This window comes from Purpureocillium takamizusanense, chromosome 10 (assembly GCF_022605165.1).
Source record: "Purpureocillium takamizusanense chromosome 10, complete sequence".
Taxonomy (NCBI): Eukaryota; Fungi; Ascomycota; class Sordariomycetes; order Hypocreales; family Ophiocordycipitaceae; genus Purpureocillium; species Purpureocillium takamizusanense.
In genome coordinates, this window is record NC_063077.1 from 956,869 (window position 1) to 975,624 (window position 18,756).

The window sequence follows — 18,756 nt, forward strand, 5'->3', positions numbered from 1 at the left end:
CGAAGCGAATGGCGATGCAACGTCAGTCACGCAACGCAACGCAACGCAACGCAACACTCGCGCGAGTCTGAGCCGTGGCACTGGGCGGGCCGCTGGGCGGAGGTGGGTAGCGTGTGTGAGTGTGTATGAAGTTTGGTAGCGGTGGATGGATGGATGGAGGGATGGTAATGGGCATGGCATGGATTGGCTTTGGCTTGAGCGACGATGGATACCTACCTACGGGCTACGGCACCAAAGCTGGACAGCGCCCGGCGTCAGCGGCGGCGGCGGCGGTCTCGCGAAGCCAATTCGAACAAAACTATCATCTATCCCCCTCGCCCGCCCCAGCGACAAGGAAAACGTGGGTTTCATTTTCTCGCCGACTCCGTTTCTTGAGCTTCATATGAGGTGCACCGTCGCCGCCGATATTGCTTCTCGTCCAACCTCCCCGTCGCTGCCCACGACTAACTCCTTACTACCGAAAGCAACATCAACAACACCGCCTTCACCACCGCCACCGGACTCTCTCAACTCGCCGCAACCCCGACTGCCCACCTACCTTTCCTTCCGGTCTCGCCCCATTCCTCCCAAGCATACTACCTCACATCATCGTTCGTCCCTCGCATCATCCCCCACCGGGCCTTGAGCATGGCGGCCTCGCGCGCCGCCGCTGCTGCTGCCGCTGCCGCTCCCGCCGCCTTCACCACGACGCCCTCACCCGCCGACCCGCACCGCTATCAGACGGGCTTCGGCAATCGCTTCGCCTCCGAGGCCGTGCCCGGCGTCCTGCCCGTCGGCCGCAACGTCCCGCAAAGGGTCAAGTACGGCCTGTACTCGGAGCAGCTCAACGGCGCCGCCGTCGTGTCCCCGCGCGATGCCATCCAGCACGTCTGGATGTATCGCATGCGGCCCTCGGTCGCCCACGGCCGCGTCTCCCCGGTCCCGGGCCTGAACCCTCACGTACGTCCTTCTCTGCCTCTCTCTCTCTTTCTTTCTTCTGCCGCTGCTCTGACTGACCCCCTTGCTTCTCACCAGATTGAGTCGTGCTTCTCGCGAGCCAACGACAAAGTCGAGTTTGTGGCGTCGCAAGAAGCCTGGGATCCCTTTCCCCTGCTAGAGAAAGCTCACGACGACGATGGGGCCGGCGTCGACTTTGTGTCTGGCATCCGCACCGTCGGCGGGCAGGGCGACCCGACGCTACGCCAGGGCCTCGCCGTCCACATCTACTCGGCCAACGCCTCCATGACGAGGCGCGCCTTCTGCAACAACGACGGCGACCTGCTCGTGCTTCCCCAGCACGGCCGCCTGCACGTCCAGACGGAGCTCGGCTGGCTCATGGTGCGCCCGGGCGAGCTCCTCGTCGTCCAGGCCGGCCTCCGCTTCCGCGTCCTGCTGCCCGACGGGCCGTCGCGCGGCTACATCCAGGAGGTCTTTGGCGCGCACTACCGTCTGCCCGAGCTCGGCCCCGTGGGCTCCAACGGCATGGCCCTGCCGCGCGACTTTGAGCACCCCATGGCCAGCTTCGACCTCGACGACGGCGAGGGCGAGGGCGCTCCGCCCTGGGACATCGTGTATAAGCTGGCCGGGGGCCTGCACTCGTGCCGCCAGGCTCACACGCCCTTTGACGTGGTAGCCTGGCACGGCAACCTAGCGCCCTACAAGTACGCCCTCGACCGCTTCGTCAACCTGGCCAACGCGAACCACGACCAGGCCGACCCGACCATCTACTGCGTGCTGACGGCGGGCGGCGGCGGCGGCGGCGGCCCGTCCCTGACGGACGTGCTCATCTTCACCAAGAAGTGGCTCACGGCCGAGGACACGTTCCGCCCGCCGTACTACCACCGCAACATGAGCACCGAGGTCATGGGCCTGATCCGCGGGCGCTACGGCGGCAGCAGCCACGGGCTCGGCGGAGGGGGCCTGAGCTACGAGGCGAGCTACATGCCGCACGGCGAGGCGTACGCGACGTGGCGCGAGGCGACGACGCGGGCGCTGCGGCCCGAGACGGTGTGCGACGACGCGACGGCCTTTATGTTCCACATCGGCGCGCCGCTCTACCTGACGCGCTGGGCGCTGCGCGGCGAGGGGGCTGCCACCCGGCACGGCGATGGTGAGGAGGCTGCTACTACTACTCACAAGTGGGACGACGTGAGGGCGCACTTTCTCGACCACCTCGACGACGTGGACGCCGACCTGCGCGCTGCTGGCTTACCGTCGCTGGTGCGCCGGAGCCCTGAGAAGCTGAATTGATATTTGGGTGCAGAGAGGGGGGGATTGAGGTGTCTCTGAATCTTGCGCTGTTGTTGCTATATAGGAGTGGTTTGAGCGAGCAGTATATCTAACTTGGCATAAGAGCGGCGTTGGGCACAGGGACAAAACATTATTATCAAGTGGTCTACGTCCATAATTCAACCAGGTTCGTACGGTCTTACACTTTCCCGCTCAAAGCATGCGGCCATGGAAACACTGCAAGTCTTCAGGGCAAGTTCAAAACAGGAGGCTCTGCGCGTTACGCATGCGCGTGCCCACCGTTGTTGGCAGCCGGTCCAACGAACGAGGCTTTGCGGAAGAACCCCATCGTCACCATGTGTTGTAGTATGCAAGTCCGGCCTCCGGAGCCGCAGGAGAAGTCGTCGTCTCCAACATCATCATCATGGCCCCCGAAACAAACGCCGGACGTTGGCCGAATTCAGAGCCTCCCCCCCTCCCCCTGTCCCCGTTTTCCCCCCATTGCTGTTTCGCTCGACTCGACCGCCCGGGCGGGCAGGTGGACCGGCAGGTGGACGAGACAGAGAGCGCAACTCACCGCCTTATTAACTCCCACTGTACACCCCGGGCCTCGGTTGCGACAAGAAAACGCGGCATGCATGCATGCACGCCGCCGCCTCCGCCGCCTTGTCAGGCATGGGTTTTCCGCGGGGGGGCGTGCGTGAGGATCAGATGGATCTGCAGCGCGCCTGGGCGGCGGTGATGCCCTTCCCTGTCACGATGACGATGGTGGGATTGGGTTGGCGAGACATGACTTCTGTGGTGGCTTTCCACATGGTGCTGCGCATGCGAGACCACCTAGTACGGTGACTTGGGCGAGTGTCTGGTTTTTGTCTGTCAGAAAAGCATCGTTCTGCTACTTTGGTGACCGTGCATGTAACAGTAAATCGTATACTGTACATTAGTACTTTGGCCCGGCGTCGTCGACACCCATCGCCTGCCGTTGGGTATTCTACAACTGGAGGTGCAGGGACAGACCGAGGGCGGTAATTACGTAGTAGTATGCAGCGGTGGGCGCAATGTCATCATCATCCAATCCATTTGTTTTGGTGCGCCCCCCCCCCCCCCCCCGTGATTTGGCAGCCATGCGACGGGCTATGCTCGAATTGGGCCTATCCTGCGAGGCTTCATGTTCGGGCTGGAGACGTGGTCAGATGCAACGCATCGCCGTGCCGGTCGTTCGGTGGCTAGCTTGCTTGCTGACTGGGCATTGAAGCTGGGGCCACGTACAAACTACTACTATTACTACAACGCCGCCCATGAATCAGGGTCCATGCATGCATGCATCCATATTCTTCGTATAATAGCTGCAAATATATGGGCATATACGACTGGGGCGACCACTTTCCGTCTTATTGATGTGGGGTACTGTATAGTACCTAAGCATGCCCATACAGTATACATATGTACTTCGTAGGTAGGGTCAATTAATACTCCGTAGGGACGCTGGCCTTGTTAGTCAGTTGCCCTCGACATACTCGTACAACGGCAGGACATATAATAGGGCATAACGACTATGTCTTCAGGCAGCCGTGAGCCCCAAGGGCTGTACGAGCATCGGTCGTCATTCAGCGGCGCATGTCTGGGGCAGACTAACTACAGCATTCATGCTCGCGCCGCGGCATCAACCGGGAGGGAGGAGAATGATGAACAAACAGGTGGATTCAAGAATCAAGAGCCACCCGGCTTGTCGGGCCGTGATGACGGCGGGGGAACCTGGGAGGGGGGCCGCCGCTATGGGGACCCACCATTTGATTCACAAAGGCATGGCTAAGCCCTACCAGCGAGACCCGTGGGGTGTAGGGATGGGCAAGGATGGGGTCAGCTTCACCTCTACCCTCCTGGTATCCATCATCAGGGACCGACCCGACCCTTCCATTGCAGCCCATGGCCGCATTTCGCCCGGTACGTACGGAGTACGAGTTTCGACGTCTGTGTGGATCAACAGGACGGCAGGTGTCTTGTCCGCACGAAATCCAGTGCTGCTCCTGACATGCCATGGACGCTCCAACAGTGAGTGTCTCGGGCCGCTGGTCGTTGTTGCGAATGCTCTTTGCCAAGGCATTGAGACTGGCCACGGGGTCGTGTACCCAAATGGTCAATGTGTATGACTTTGTGTTTATGACTACTATGGAACATATGTATTTGCGCCTTTGCAAAGCAACTGTGGCGGTTTGGGCAATGACTCTCAGCTGGAATGGATAGGCAACTACGATTACCCCAGCCACCGTTTTCTTGCATAAATACCAGCTCTTGACTGGCAAGCCCCGGAATGGATAGGCAAAGGCACCATCTCCCGTAGCTACCGTCCAGTGTCAATACTTACTCTTGACTGGAATCAAGCGCAATGGAGTGACCAATTAGAATGATAAGACCTGCCTTTACGCAGCCCGAAAACAAACTCTCTTGTCCAGCCGTTCCAGACTCAATCAATCATTGCGTTTCTATTTAATCATGTATAAAGAAATGGGTCTTCTTCCTCCTGTGGACATGGAAAAAGAAGTAAACACCATTTTGTCTACGTACATCCTTCGTAACCAAATCTAACTGATAATTTACAACCACTGATCTCCTTTCTTGGTCAAAACATCGAGTATTAACAGCGCCTTCCCCCCGCTTGATGACGACGACCGACTGATATATCTGCATCAACAGAAATGAAGGCCACAATCGCCGTACTTCTCGTCGTCGCAGGGCTGGCGGCGGCAGTACCGACGACTGCAAGACCGGAGAAGCGACAGCGCGAGATCACGGATTATGTTGACCGATGCAAACAAAAGTGCGCGGGCCAACAGGAGCGATCTCCCGGTCGTGACGACCCGGGTCGTGACCGGGGGCGGCTTCCCAGCCGTGACGACCCGGGTCGAGCCCCCCTGAGTCCAGGCCCGGGCTCAAAAGGACTCTGTCTGGAAGGCTGCCTGCAAGGCAACGACAGAGGAGGCAACGGCAGAGGAGGCAACGATAGAGGAGGCAACGACAGAGGGGGCAACGACAGAGGGGGCAACGACAGAGGAGGCAACGACAGAGGAGGCAACGACAGAGGGGGCAACGACAGAGGAGGCAACGACAGAGGAGGCAACGACAGAGGAGGCAACGACAGAGGAGGCAACGACAGAGGGGGCAACGACAGAGGAGGCAACGACAGAGGAGGCAACGACAGAGGAGGCAACGACAGAGGAGGCAACGACAGAGGAGGCAACGACAGAGGAGACAACGGTGGAAGAGACAACGGCGGAGGAGACAACGGCGGAGGAGACAACGGCGAAGGCGGCATCGGTGGAGGCCGCATCGGCGGCGGCGGCCTCGGCGGCAGCGGTGGCAACCTGTGATGCTGGCCCTGCCTGCCCGATTTGAGGGGCTTAGAGTGCCCGTCCGGGTACCTTGTTGGCTTGCGGTCGCTGTATGGAGTCCTCCGCTGGAGTTTAAGCTCGACCGGCCGTAAGCGCGGGCAAGCGAAACTACGATACTGCTCGGGGACTGGCGGGAGGGAGCGATGGCGGCGGCGAGCACCAGACCTTTTTGCGATTAGGGCAAAGGAAGAAAAGAGATACGCCCGCGCAGAGCCATTGACCAGCAAGGGACGCCGCGGGGGATTGGTCATCGTGCTTCAAAGTAAGCTGGTGCCAGTAGCCAGTACTTCACATGTACGTTGTGCCTATGTGTATTGTGTGTGTGTGCTATCCTCCGGGGTCCCAATATAGGGACCTCGTGGTCCTCGAAAAATAGAACCTGCGAGGCCGACCAACTTATCATCCATGGCATCATCCGGCACTGCTCAACACAACGCACTTACTTTTCTTGCCAAGGGTCCGTCCCTCGCCGCCGCAGTCACAACGGCCACGAAAGCCACCCCCAAACGTAGGTAGGGTCCAACGAGCAACGTCCCACCGTGCCGAGCTTTGCTTCCCTGCTTGCTTCCAACCACCCACGAGGTGATCAATGACATAGGGTAGATGCCGTAAGCATATATATAAAAAGTGTGACGCATGCATGTAAATACGTGTATATACGAAGGAGGTAGTAGGCGTAGTTGGTCGATGCCCCCCCGTGTGTGATCCGCCGCCAGGGTTGGGCTCCGTCCCGTCTCCACGGCCTCGTAGCACGTACATCAGACGCAGGGGCCACCGCCGGGCACGCCGACGACGTTGGCAGTGTTTCAAAGGGCTTGTTGACGCGCCACGACGATGTCGCGTGCGTGGCATGTTCCATGCAGGATGGCAGTAGTAGTAATGAGCGCCGCATTCGCCTCGACGCTGAACACATTGGTTCCAATGTTGGTGCTAGCACCCCGTTTGACACCTTGGTAGTTACTACGTACTGCGCTTCTGAACCACTTTCTTGAAGTCTAACCAGCAGGCAGGGAGGGCTCCGGGAGAAATCTTTGTGCGCCGAGGTCCCAAAGGCCCTCCTGCCAGTGCTCAGGTAAGGTGTCAGCACATGTAGCTCGGTAGTAAGGCGACGACGACACGGCGCACTTTGTACGCGTCTTTTAGCCGCGACACGCAGTTGCCGCATGGCCACTGCGGGTATATATGGTCGTTGCTACGAAGCACAAACAACAATATACGCCAAAATGCTGCCTTGTCTGCGCTTTTTTGGGCAAGGCGCGAGGGGCGGCGCACTTGTGCAACCTTAAAGTGTCAGAGTGCACGAGGCGTTCCCCCCCGGTCTGTTGCACCAGACGTGCGTCACATGCTTCCAATGCCCCCAGCGTCCAGAAATCCAGAAATAATGGATAAAACTTGCAGGTGCGGCACGCGTGCGTCTTGGCCTGGAGGGCAGGCAGGAGGAGCTTTTGGAAACAACCAATGCGCCACAGCATGATTGGTTGGTGTCATGAGGTTAGTTAGAGTGCCCCGGGCTGGGGTTCGTGCGGAGCCGGGCGTGGCCAGCCCCTGGAACGCCCCCGTCCCCTACCCTGGCCTGGCCTGCCCTGGCCTGGGGGTCGGTCGGACAGGAATGGATCCCTGGATTTTCGGTAGGTTAGGTTTTAGTACTTGGTAGGATCCCTTCTATTTGAATGGGGGCTTTGTTGGAGGTTTGCAACTGTAACAACTGTAGCCACCCAGAGAGAGCATGCCAGGCCAGAAAGACCTGCTGGTGCTTGTCGGTCGGTGCCAATCTCCTGCGCTTCATCCGTGTGGAGGCGCGCAACTGAGGCGATTGATTGATTGCTGCCGTTGGGAAGCTACCAATGCGACGGTTTCTGCACCGTCAAAACCCGCCACAGCCATCTACTTGTCTACCTGTAGTACCGACCTGTACCAATGATAAGCCCGCGCCCAAGGTACAGCAGGTTAGGTACCTAGGTACCTAGGTACTTTACAGGCCTCCGTCATCACCATCGTCAGCAGCAAGCACCAGCACGCACCAGCACTGGCATCTCGCCCAACACACCAACACACGGGCATTGGATTCCCTACCAAGTTACTTGCTCGCGGGGCCATGATCCCATCATCAGCTTGGCTTGTATTCTTGCTCACTGTTCACGTGCACACCAGCTTACATGGTACCTACGCGAAGATCGACACCGCCACCTCTGGCTGACGACCACGTACCAACGGGCAAGCTGTGATGTCAGTCAGTTCCTTGGTAATATCGAGCCCCCAAGATGCCCGCCCAACCTTTTGCCAACGCAGCCAACCCGCTGGCACACCACCACACTCCCTCGCCCGCCTCTGCCTGTGTCTGTGGCGGAGCTCCCGCAGGCCAAGCCCCAGGCTCTTCGGCTCCTCCGTTCGTCATTGGATTTGGTCGCGTCGCTGCTTCGTACTTCGTACTACCAGCTCTCAGCTTACCTACCCTACCTAGTATTTAGTAGTAGAAGGCGACCCGCCCAGCCTGGACCCTGTACCTGCGCCCGCGCCCGAGTGGAGTAGGTACGTAGTGAAGTACACCCCCGCTGTTCCTTGAGGCTGGGGCTGGATTGACGGACACGAGAGGCCCACGAGCAAAGTGGATGGATGCCACCTCAATCACCACTTGTTCCTCACCTCACTCCACAGTATCCGTCAGGTACCGCACCAAGTGCTAGGGGCCCCCCGTGCTCGCCCACAGCCCGTCTGGGCTCCAGCCGCCTGCCCTCCCGTTCTGTGCTTTTCCCTCAGTGGATGCCCAGGGAGCCCGAGAACTGCTCGGTGCTATGTAGACCCTCCTCGCCAGGCACCCGACACGACGCACTCGACACGCTACACCTCACACTTCGACATCGTCATCCGTTCCGTGCCCGTGGCGCTGCCTCGCCTCGCCCACAGACACCGCAACCCCCTCCGGAGGCCTGCCAGCCCTACCGCCGTCTGCTACCCCCCACGCGGCACTTGGTTATTGTTTTTTTTTTCCTTTTTTGCATCGGGGATTCGACTCGACGGCCTCGAGGCACCCGACCAAGGCGGCGGCAGCAGCAGCAGCAGCAGCCGCGGCAGCAGCAGGTGATTCCTCAGAACCCAGCCTCTGGCCGCCACCTCCACCCGCGTATGGTCGCCACAGACATCTCAACCTGCAGCCTCGCCGCCAACCTCACCTTCGCGATACATGACCAGCCCGCATCGTCGCGCCGCCGCTGTCAATGTGCCCGTCCATCGACCAGCACCCGCCGAGCTGAGCTCTGCCTGTGTCGCGACGACGACGACGACGACGACGACAACGCTTGCGCATAGCGGGGTTTCTTGTCGCCTTGGACCGCCCGCGCCCGCCCCCGTCAGCCGCCGCGCTCACGTCGTCTCCCCAGCGCGCCCAACCGTCCGTCCCTCCGTCGCAATCGCCGTCAACCACCATCGCCCGCCATGTCCTTTCGCGGCGACAACCAGCGCCGCTACGGCAGCGTGCCGCCCGTCCAGTACCCGGTCGCTGGGGACCAGCAAGGCGTCGGCCGGCGCCCCAGCTTCAACACGGGCGACGACTCGGCCTACCTCGCAAGACAGCCCGCCCACGACCCTCCCGTCGCCGTCCCCGCGCCCGTCTCGACTGGCGCCCAGCCGGCCACCGAGGATGAGCTCTTCCTGACCAGCCCGTCCTCCAACTCTGGCTCTTCGTTTGCCCGCTCACAGTTTGGTTCCACCAGCAGCGCATTGTCCGGCTTCCAGCATCACTACCAGCACCAAGACACGACGCCTTCAACTCCGGGCTCACAGACCACCAGCTACAACCCCCAGACCTTTGCCCATCAATCCGCTGCCGGCTTCCAGCGCTCCCAGTCCACCAACCTCCCCTACCATCATGCTGCCACCAGCCCGCGATATTCCAACTCCAACGCCGCCGCCGCCGCTTCCTCCTCCTACAACACGTCCCCCGTCGCCAACTTCACCCCGCAGGCGTACAACCCCGCCGCCTATGCCAGCACGCATGCGCCCCAACGGCACCCTACATATCACGGCTACGGCCAGGAGCACGGATACGGCGCCTCGGTCGGGTCTGGCGCTGCGCCAACCTACAGCCAGTCCCCTGCTGCGACGTACGCAGCGTCCTTCCAGCAGCCCGTGCGCGCGTCCGCCGTCCAGCAGCAGCCCATGCCCACGAGCCCTTCGTCCTACGCTGCTCCCGGCTCCCAGGCTCAGACCCCAACTTACGACCCTTCACATTACGCCGCTGCCCACCGCTCGAGCTACGACGGCCACGTCGACGGCCAGGCTGCCGCTCCGTACCCGACTGCAACATCCCCGGCTCCGTATCCTACCACCACCTCGCATATACCCGTCGGCCCCAACTATCAGCCCAGTGACCACCCTTCTTACTATAACCGCCAGTCTCGCTCGGATTCGCAAACGTCCCCCCGAACTTCGCCTCGGGTCCAGCCTCAATCGCCCTCGTCGGGGCTGCAAAGGCATCCGACGAATGCGCCGCTTCCGCGACGACCGCTGGAGCCCCCACTGCCACCTAGCAGGTCCATGGAGGACGTGCCAGAGGAACCGTTCTGGGACGAAGCCGGACGCCCGTTCCGTGCCGAGTACGGCAACGAACACCTGTCCACGGACAGCATCATGCAGGAAATAGAGGACGAGCTGCGCCGGAGCAGTGGCACCAATCAGGTGCAGTCGGAGCCATCGCCGCATGGCTCACAGGCAACAGCAGACGAGGTTGTGGACCAGCTCCGTCGACACGGCTCAGGAGCGCACGCCCACTCCCCGTCAGGGGCTCGCGTGTCTCCTGGCGCTCCCCGCCGTGCCTTCTACGAAGACTATGATGATGACCCGGAGGGAACTGCTGGCGTGCTGGCCATGCAGCAGGCCGAGCTGGACGACAGGCGCTTCAGTGGAAACACCCTAACATACGGCAGTGACGCGCCTCCGCCGGCTGTCCCGCAACCTCAGCTGCAGTCGCACTCGGAGGAACAGCCATACAGCTCTGGCTCTAGCGACTTTGGCGGTGCCGTCGACTTGGGCATGCTGAGCGGAGGATACGCCGGCAGCTTGACGTACGGGGCCGGCATTGGATCGCCGCCGGAGCAGACAACGCTGGCGGAAGGGGGTCGGCCGCTGCCGACCCCGAGCTACTATAATTCACTAGGTGACGGATACGACAACGCGCAGGCATACAGAGATGCCGAGGTCGACTACGGAGACACTGGCGGGCTACAGGCTCCCACAGAGCATCGCCTCAGCTTCGACGAGGGTAGGGAGGAGCGCGTGTCGGTCCATTCTCGGCAGAGCGGTACCGAGTCTCCGATCAAGGACGACTATCAGGATCTCTTCTACCACCCAGGCCTCACCAACAGGCCGCTGCCGCCGCTGCCACCCCAGGGGGTCGCTTCGGATAGCAGCTCGATGCTCTCGACTCACACCAGCATGCGCTCCCAGCATCCACAGCAGCATCAGCAGCATCAGCAGCATCAGCACACGCTCAGCGCCGAAGTTCGCTACTACCAGGCCGATAACCCAGAAGCGTACTACCAGACGGGGCAGCAAACGCTGCAGCCAGAGAGGTCGATCTCGCTGTCTGGACACAGCAACACACCTCAAGTGCAAGCGCCCGCCAGGTCGAGAACCGATGCCGCCGAAGAGCGTAAGAAGACGAGGAGCCAGCAGGGCCCCCCACAGCCAGGGGCTTTGCCGTTCAGCGACTACGATTCTAACGCAGGCACTGTCGGGGGCGCCTTCGATGGCATCACTCTGCCGAGTGGCGGTCGTAGGAAGAAGTTCGTGCCGTCCAAGCTCACCACCTCTGACTTTCGCAGGTGTGCGGAGCCTTGGGCGCTCAGCAGCATTGAGAATTGGATTCGCTTCATGGGCGAGGGTGAGCCCGATCTGAGGGAGAAGACCATCGAGGAGGCCATTACCAACCTCTTCACACACAAGGTCCCCACCATGAACGTGGCGGACGCCGAGGTCCTCAGCACACAAATCACCAAGCTCATGCTCGCATCCAAGGCGCTGCTCCCGGACGAGGAATGGGTCAAGTTCGGAGACGGCCACATCTCGGGTGTCCTCTGGCAGCTAACGGGCGCAGGCTGCTATGCCCCCAAGTTGCACGAGGTCGATATCATCGGCCGCTGCTACTCCCACCACTGCACGCGTACGCTCAAGAAGGTCGACCTGGACGACCTGCTACCGGAGGATTCCAAGGGCGAGGCGTGGAATGTATTTTACAACCTCAAAAAGGAAGACTGGGAGTCGAAGCCCAAAAAGGAGGTTGAACGCCAGAACATCCTACACGAGATCGTCACTGGAGAGGACAACTACATCAAGCAGCTGGACATTTTCCGCACGCTGTATCGTGACGACTTGCGGACTCCGCGCAACCCGCCGATCATTAAACCTGAGAAGCGGGAAAAGTTCTTGACCACCATGTTCGGCAAGCTCGACACCGTACTGCGCATCAATCGCGAGTTTCTCTTTGCCCAGCTCAAATACCGCCAGAATGAGCAGGGCCCATGGATCGTCGGCTTCAGCGATATCTTCCGAGAGTGGATCAGGAAGGCCAAGTCCGATTACATCGACTATGCTGCAGGCTACCCGTGGGCCACGTACATGGTGCGAAAGGAGGCTGAGAAGAACTTGCTGTTCAAGAAATTTCTTGAGGACAAGCAGAAGCACAAGTCTTCCCTAAAGCAAGACTGGACGCATTTCCTCATCACCCCGCTACAGCGCCTGCAACGCTACATCCTTTTGCTACAGAGCGTCGAGCACAAGATGATTGGTGACAGCGAGGAGAAGACCAACCTACAGAGGGCCATCCAGGAGATCCAAACGGTCACGCTCGAGTGCGACACCAAGGTTGCGGAAACGAACAAGAGGGTTCAGATCCTGGAACTCCAAAAGTCGCTCGTCTTGCGGCAATCCTTCCAGGCGGCCCTGAACCTGGACCACCTGGGCCGCGTCCTGATCATGCAGGGAGAGCTACAAAGAATGGGATCCAAGGGCATGCGCTGGGTAGACACCCACGCACTGCTCTTCGACCATTACCTTATCCTGGCCAAGGTCGTCGTGTCCAAGGACGGCAAGACAAACAAGAGATACGACGTCTCCAGAGAGGTAGTCCCCCTTCCCCCACCCCCTTGGCCTGCCGTTGAATATCGTGGCTGACCCGTCTAGCCCATTCCGATGCCGCTACTATTCCTGGAAAGCATGAACGACGAGCCTGTCACGAAGCAAAAGGGTATCACAGCTCCCCTCGGCCGCGCCACGACCGCTTCGGCTTCCAGCACGGGCCTCAGCAAGGTTGCAACCAACGGCAGTGGACGGCCTGGGCTGGAGCATACCGGCACGAGCTCTTCCATGAATTCCCTTGCGCAGACGTCGTCTAACAACGACGCCGAGGGCAAGGTGCTATATCCGTTCAAGATCAAGCACCTAGGGCACGAGGTGTACACCCTGTATGCGTCTTCTGCGCGCGACCGCCTAGACTGGTGCACGAACATCATCGAGGCCAAGACGAGGCACGCCAAGGCGCTCTTCTCGCAGAATGCAGAGCCCTTCCGTCTTCGTGTCCTTGCCGACGCCTCTTTCCACTACGACGCCACCTCTGCGTACGCCAGGGCGTCTGGCGTACCGGTCAAGGGAACACCCCTCGACCGGGCTATCCAGGACATTGAAAAGGTAATGGGGCCTGCTCACGGCACTCCTCCGGTGTGCCGAGCCCAAGTCAACTGCGCGACCGGGTTCTCTGCGTTTGGTAAACCCGCGATAGCTATTGGCACGGACTATGGAGTCTTTGTCTCTGACCCCTCGGACCCTCGAGGCTGGCGTCGAGTAAGCTCTCGGATTGACCCAAATCATTTTACAAGCAGCTAATGTGTGCAGACTGTCCCAATCACACGAGTCACGCAGATTGCCGTCCTCGAAGAATTTTCTGTATGCTTGATCGTTGCCGACAAGTCACTCATCTCCTACCCGTTGGATACGATCGCTCCCTTTTCCGACTTTGCGCCGCCAGTCAACGACAGCGCGCGCCGGGCGCCTCAGAGGTTGGCCAAGGACGTCACGTATTTCGCGACAGCCCGGATGAAGGACAGGATGCTGGTGTTTTATAAGCGCAAGGAAGGTCTTCACACGTCCTTCAAGGTCCTGGAGCCGATCCTGCACAAGGGTGGGGAGAAGAAATCCCGGCTGTTTGGCGGACGTAAGGCGGCCGCCGGGAGCACCGATACGTTCCGCGACTTTGATGAGTTTTATCTGCCGACTGAGTGCTACTCGCTGAGCCTGTTCCAGACGTACATTGCCGTGTCGACGGCCAAGGGCATCGAGATGCTCACACTGGACAAGAAGCAACCCATGTCCATCCCGGACATCAAGGCGCCGTCGATCGCCAACATCGCGGGCCGCATCCGCGACCAGCACCCGCTGGGTATGTTCCGGCTCAACGAGAACGAGTTCATCCTGACGTACGAGGACTGCGCCGTGTACGTGGACAAGCACGGCGACGTCAGCCGCGCGCTCATCATGGAGTACACGGGCAAGCAGAAGAAGGCGCGCGGGGCCACCATGTACGGGCAATACCTGATTCTCTTCAACGACGACTACGTGGAGGTTCGCAACGCCGAGAACGGACGCCTGCGGCAGATCATCGCGGGGCGCGACGTGCGGGTCATCGACTTTGGCATCCGAGGGCCGACGGGCGGCAACGCGGTGCAGTCCCAGCAGCAGTACGGCCAGAACGGGCAGCTTCAGACGGCGGGCGAGACGTCCAAGGGTACGGTCAAGGTCGCCATGTGCCATCCAGAGCTTCCGGGCCGGCAGATTGTGCTGGAGATGCTTCTCAACGATGGGCACGCCGAATAGGACGGTCAACGGACGCCGTCACGACGACGACGCTGAACCACGACGACGATGGCAACGACGATGACTGAGATGACAAAGCGATGTTACATACGTACATAACATACTTGGTGCACTCACCGACGACGGCGAGGCGTCGAAGAGGTGGGAAACGGCCTCTAGAGACGATTACGACGACGACGAGGCGCGCCCTCCAAGCGCGCCACTTGCTTTCATCCTTTCATTGCCCGGATTTCTCGCGAAGACGAGCGGGATATGCAGGGATCATCCATGTAGTTCCCATCGGGGGCGCAACATGACTATATACCATTTTTGACATTTTCCATGAAGACGCTCTCCTCCCCCTCCCCATATCCCGGAGCTGCTCGTTGTCTCTTTTCCGATTTTCTCACTTGTTGACTTTTGCTTCTCCTCCTTTGATGGCATGTATGGCGTTAGCGGAGGGGCGGCTGCTGTACGCACGCGGCGGCAAGCGGCGAGACGAAAGGTCCCATGTATCGCGGGGCTGGTGTCGCCGGCCGGAAAGGGAGGGCGTGTGACGGTTTTAGGGGGTTGTTGAGTCGAAGTGAAGTGAAGTGCAGTGGCCTTGACTTGAGGGCTAACCATAGTCACCCCTTCTGGGTTTTGGCTGGAAGTTGGACAGATCCCTGTGGCCTCCTTGGCTTGCTTGCCCAGCTACTACTACTATTACATATCTTACTTACTTTGCACCTGAGTGGACTCCGTTTTTCGATTGATGAATGCGCCCCTTCACATACGCGGGCGCGGGCGCACACGCATACACACACGAGCGCAAAGGGGGTCGGGTGTAGTGTCGGTATGAATGCTGATATATACTGCAGCAGCAGGAGCAGCAGCAGCGTTTCGTTTCGTTTCATGACACAAAGACCGGAAAATTTCCAACCGCGTGTGGCGCGTAGTTACATGATTGATCCGCGCCGTTGCTTCCTTGCCCCTTTGCATGCGAAATACGTGACTGTTGTTGGCACGGGTTGACCGCACATGCAATGAAAAATAAAAACATATGAATAGTAGTACCTATACTTGTACAGAGCCCGCGCAGGAGTATAGCCCTACCTGGAGTCGCGCCCCTCCGTGACAGCGCGATCTACAGGGCCCATGTTCTTGTCGTTTCTCTTTTGCGCATAAAAAGGGAAAAGGCCCGTCTGCCAGTCGCTCCGTCCCCCCTCGCAGAAGAGTTCCTTGCTCTACGAGGAAAAACACAAGATTCCATGCCCAAGGAACCAAATCAGGGACGACGGGGTCCGGCTGCTCCTTGTCCGCCACCAGCCCTCCGGTTCCGTTGTGAAGTAGTACGCCCTGGCTCCCAGGCTACGGAGCACCCCGGCCCCCTTCTCCTCCCCGTGCTCGTTTCGCTTAAGGACGACGTTGGGTGTCGGTCCATGTCTCCAACAGAGCAGCAAACCCGTCTCCCCTCTCGCTTCGCTATTTCGTGTGACTTCTTCCCAATCTTTTTCTCGGTTTACTCCTTTCTACTGAGTATGATGTCGTTGATGTTCAATGGTGCAGGGCTGGATAGCAGCGGGTGGAGCATCTACGCCTTGACGGCGTCCTTGACGTCCTGCTTCACGTCCTCGACGACTTCGGCGACGGGGTTGTTCTTCTTGGCGGACTCGTGCATGCCGATGCGAGTGAGCTGGACGATGCCGACGAGACCGAGGAAGAAGTTGACGGCGGCGAGGCTGCGGGTGGGCACAGAAAAGGTTAGTATGACTATTGTTGCAGCTACTGCTTCTGCGTCGAGCCACGGGTGACGACGACGCTGTGGGCACAGAGAGGGAGAGATAACTGGGTTGCAACGTACAGGTAGTTCTTAGGCTTGATGATGAGGCACCACCGGGTCCAGATGAGGCCGGTGCAGGTGAGGGCAAAGTTCTGCGTGAAGGAGAGCTTCTCGACGGGACGAGCAAAGTCGGAGATGCCGGCGAGGACGAGCGCCCACTGGATTGAACGCGAGTGTCAGCATGTACGGGTTTTCCGCGCAAGGAGATGGCGGCATGGTGGTGGTTTGTGTAGGAGAGAAATACGCACCTTCATGACGGGGGCCCAAAAGTGCACCGTCTTGATGCCCACCTCGCTCTCCCACGCGCGCTTGAACCAGCTCTGCTGCTGCTGCTGCTCGGCGCCGGCGCCGCTGGTGCTCTGCCACCGCTTGCCGCCGCCGTTGCTGTAGTTGCTGCTGCGGAAGCGGAACGCCTGTGACTGGAACTGGGGGCGCTGGCGCTGGGCGCCGCGGAGGGCCTGGGCGAGGGCGCTGCTGCCGGGCGTGGCGGCCTGGCGGAGGAACGGCCGCGAGGCGCGCATGACTGTGCTCGAGGGGACCATCCTATAGAGAGAGAGCGCGTCAGCAGGAGGGATTGATTGATCCGGACGGCACGGAGAGGCGCGATGCGTCAGACTGAGGAAACGAAGAAGTGATGCGAGTTATTGTGTATGTATATGTGTGTGTCTGTATGAGTGCGCTCGCGCGCGTTTCCCCCAAGCTCGACTCAACAAAATGCGCGATGTCTCTTGTCCAAGGCCGCCAGGGTCCGACACCCACGGGCCGGTCCGCAGAGAGAGAGAGAGGAAGTGACTTGTATGGAACTGGGGGTCGCGGGGCATGGGGGAGCCGGGGTTTAGCGAAAAGGCAAAGGAACTCGCGCCGTACGTACTTGACCTGAACCTGACGGTGAAGAGGATGCTGTGTATGGATGTTGATACCGTCTGGCGGAGGGCGGTGGGAAGGGTAGGTGGGTAGAAGAGGGAAGTCGTCGTCACACCCAATGACAAAAAAAAAGGCGAGGCAATGTCAGACAGTGGAGGGCAGTCAGTTTGTTGGATGGGATGGATCCAACACTTCCGATACAGGGCGGCGGCGCGCGGCGCGCGAAAAGGGACGACCAGAAGGCGATTATCTCCGGGGATCTGCCGCCGCGGACTTGCGAGACCGGACGCAGGTACCTCCAGGTGGCTACAGGCAGCCTGCTGCTGTCATTCGCCCCAGCGCAGGCGGTTTCAGCGCACTGCAGCTGGCTGGGATGGGGGGTGTTGCTCACTGAGGTGGCTGCAGCTGCAGGCCCTGTGGTCTTCCAGTACAATTAGGTTGGCTGCCCAGGTGCTCGACTGGCTGTGCAGTACGTTAGTGTTGTGTACTTCGTGTACAAGTCGTACCCGCTTTTATTTGTGCAAAGTTGCTCCCGCTTATCCAATCACGCGCGGCCGAAACGAAACCACCATCCATTGACCACTGACTGACCAGTAACGTCCCGGTCGGCCATCACCACCACCACCATCACTTCGCGGCCAAAACTCGAACCTTCCCCGAACCCCTCCCTCTCTGCGCACGCGCATCGCAGTCGCGCAAACCTCGCCCGTCATGTCGAGCAAGTACGCCTTCACCAAGAGCCTCAGGGAGGTGCGCTTCCTGTTCTGCCAGACGTCGGAGCACAGCGCCGCCGTACGGTACGTTCCTCCGCCCGCCCGCAGGACTTTATATACGCCGCAGCGGCCCGCGCAATTCAAAGGCCCGGCCCAGAACAACACACGATCGAGTTTCCCTTGTCGAATCTGCGGCTGTTATCGGGGAGGATGCAATGCGTCCGACATAACGGCAGGCTGGGGACCGCGGGGGACAAGGAGGGAAAGCTAACGCTCGCTCGCTCGCTCGCAGGTCGTTCCTCACGCGCGCCTACCCGACCATGAAGAAGAACAACCCCAACACACCCATCATGATCCGTGAGGCCGCCGGCACCCTGCCCAAGGTCTACGCCCGATACGGTTCGTCGTCCCGCCCGTCCTCCTCCCTCCTCCCTCCTTTCCCCCCGGGGGACAGTACTATCCCCCTTAAGCACAGCAATGTCACTCGGCGAGGGGGAGATACGGACCGGCTAGCTAACCACGGGAGCCCCATCGTCGGGGCAACGGCAAATATAGAGTTCGGCAACGAGAAGCAGCAGTCCCTCGAGGGCCTGAGTGACAAGCAGATCGAGGAGACGGTCACGGGGCTGGTCAAGAACGGCAATGCCGCCGCGTGAAACGCCCGAAGAAAAATACCCCCCGAGAGATGGAGTGAAGGGGAGTGAAGAAAGATGAGGAAGGGAAGGGGGGAGGCGAGGGTGCTGGATGAGGGATGTGGCGAAATAGCCTGTCGTGTGGGTGTGGCCGTGACGAGCGTAGGCGCGAGCGCAACTGGTATGAAGTCACGAGCGCGAGAACGGCGGCCGACTTGTGGGCGGCATGTCGCTGTATATACGGGATAGACTATGCATGTATCACCACCACTACCACCACCATCACC

General features: G+C 60.1%; 5 protein-coding genes across 5 annotated transcripts; 4 read left to right on the top strand and 1 right to left on the bottom strand.

The window, feature by feature from the left end:
• The first annotated feature begins 246 nt into the window (after positions 1-246).
• Positions 247-2,403, top strand: JDV02_009807 (Homogentisate 1,2-dioxygenase). The gene is made up of 2 exons (XM_047991496.1): positions 247-939; positions 1,015-2,403. The coding sequence occupies exons 1-2, from the start codon at positions 628-630 to the stop codon at positions 2,227-2,229; spliced, it is 1,527 nt and encodes a 508-aa protein (XP_047847508.1). The 5' UTR covers positions 247-627; the 3' UTR covers positions 2,230-2,403.
• A 2,501-nt stretch (positions 2,404-4,904) lies between these two features.
• On the top strand, positions 4,905-5,778 carry JDV02_009808 (uncharacterized protein; the record flags this gene model as incomplete). The annotated part of the gene is made up of 1 exon (XM_047991497.1): positions 4,905-5,778. The coding sequence occupies one exon, from the start codon at positions 4,905-4,907 to the stop codon at positions 5,574-5,576; it is 672 nt and encodes a 223-aa protein (XP_047847509.1). The 3' UTR covers positions 5,577-5,778.
• Positions 5,779-8,447: 2,669 nt separating this feature from the next.
• Positions 8,448-15,242, top strand: TUS1 (Rho guanine nucleotide exchange factor). The gene is made up of 3 exons (XM_047991498.1): positions 8,448-12,713; positions 12,774-13,430; positions 13,482-15,242. Exons 1-3 carry the CDS (start codon positions 9,030-9,032, stop codon positions 14,457-14,459), a joined length of 5,319 nt encoding a protein of 1,772 aa, XP_047847510.1. The 5' UTR covers positions 8,448-9,029; the 3' UTR covers positions 14,460-15,242.
• Positions 15,243-15,435: 193 nt separating this feature from the next.
• On the bottom strand, positions 15,436-17,296 carry JDV02_009810 (uncharacterized protein). The gene is made up of 4 exons (XM_047991499.1): positions 17,132-17,296; positions 16,509-16,803; positions 16,282-16,418; positions 15,436-16,159 (listed from the first exon to the last, which is right to left on the bottom strand). Exons 2-4 carry the CDS (start codon positions 16,800-16,802, stop codon positions 16,012-16,014), a joined length of 579 nt encoding a protein of 192 aa, XP_047847511.1. The 5' UTR covers position 16,803; positions 17,132-17,296; the 3' UTR covers positions 15,436-16,011.
• A 441-nt stretch (positions 17,297-17,737) lies between these two features.
• Positions 17,738-18,496, top strand: JDV02_009811 (uncharacterized protein). The gene is made up of 3 exons (XM_047991500.1): positions 17,738-17,921; positions 18,130-18,236; positions 18,393-18,496. The coding sequence occupies exons 1-3, from the start codon at positions 17,836-17,838 to the stop codon at positions 18,491-18,493; spliced, it is 294 nt and encodes a 97-aa protein (XP_047847512.1). The 5' UTR covers positions 17,738-17,835; the 3' UTR covers positions 18,494-18,496.
• Positions 18,497-18,756: the final 260 nt, after the last annotated feature.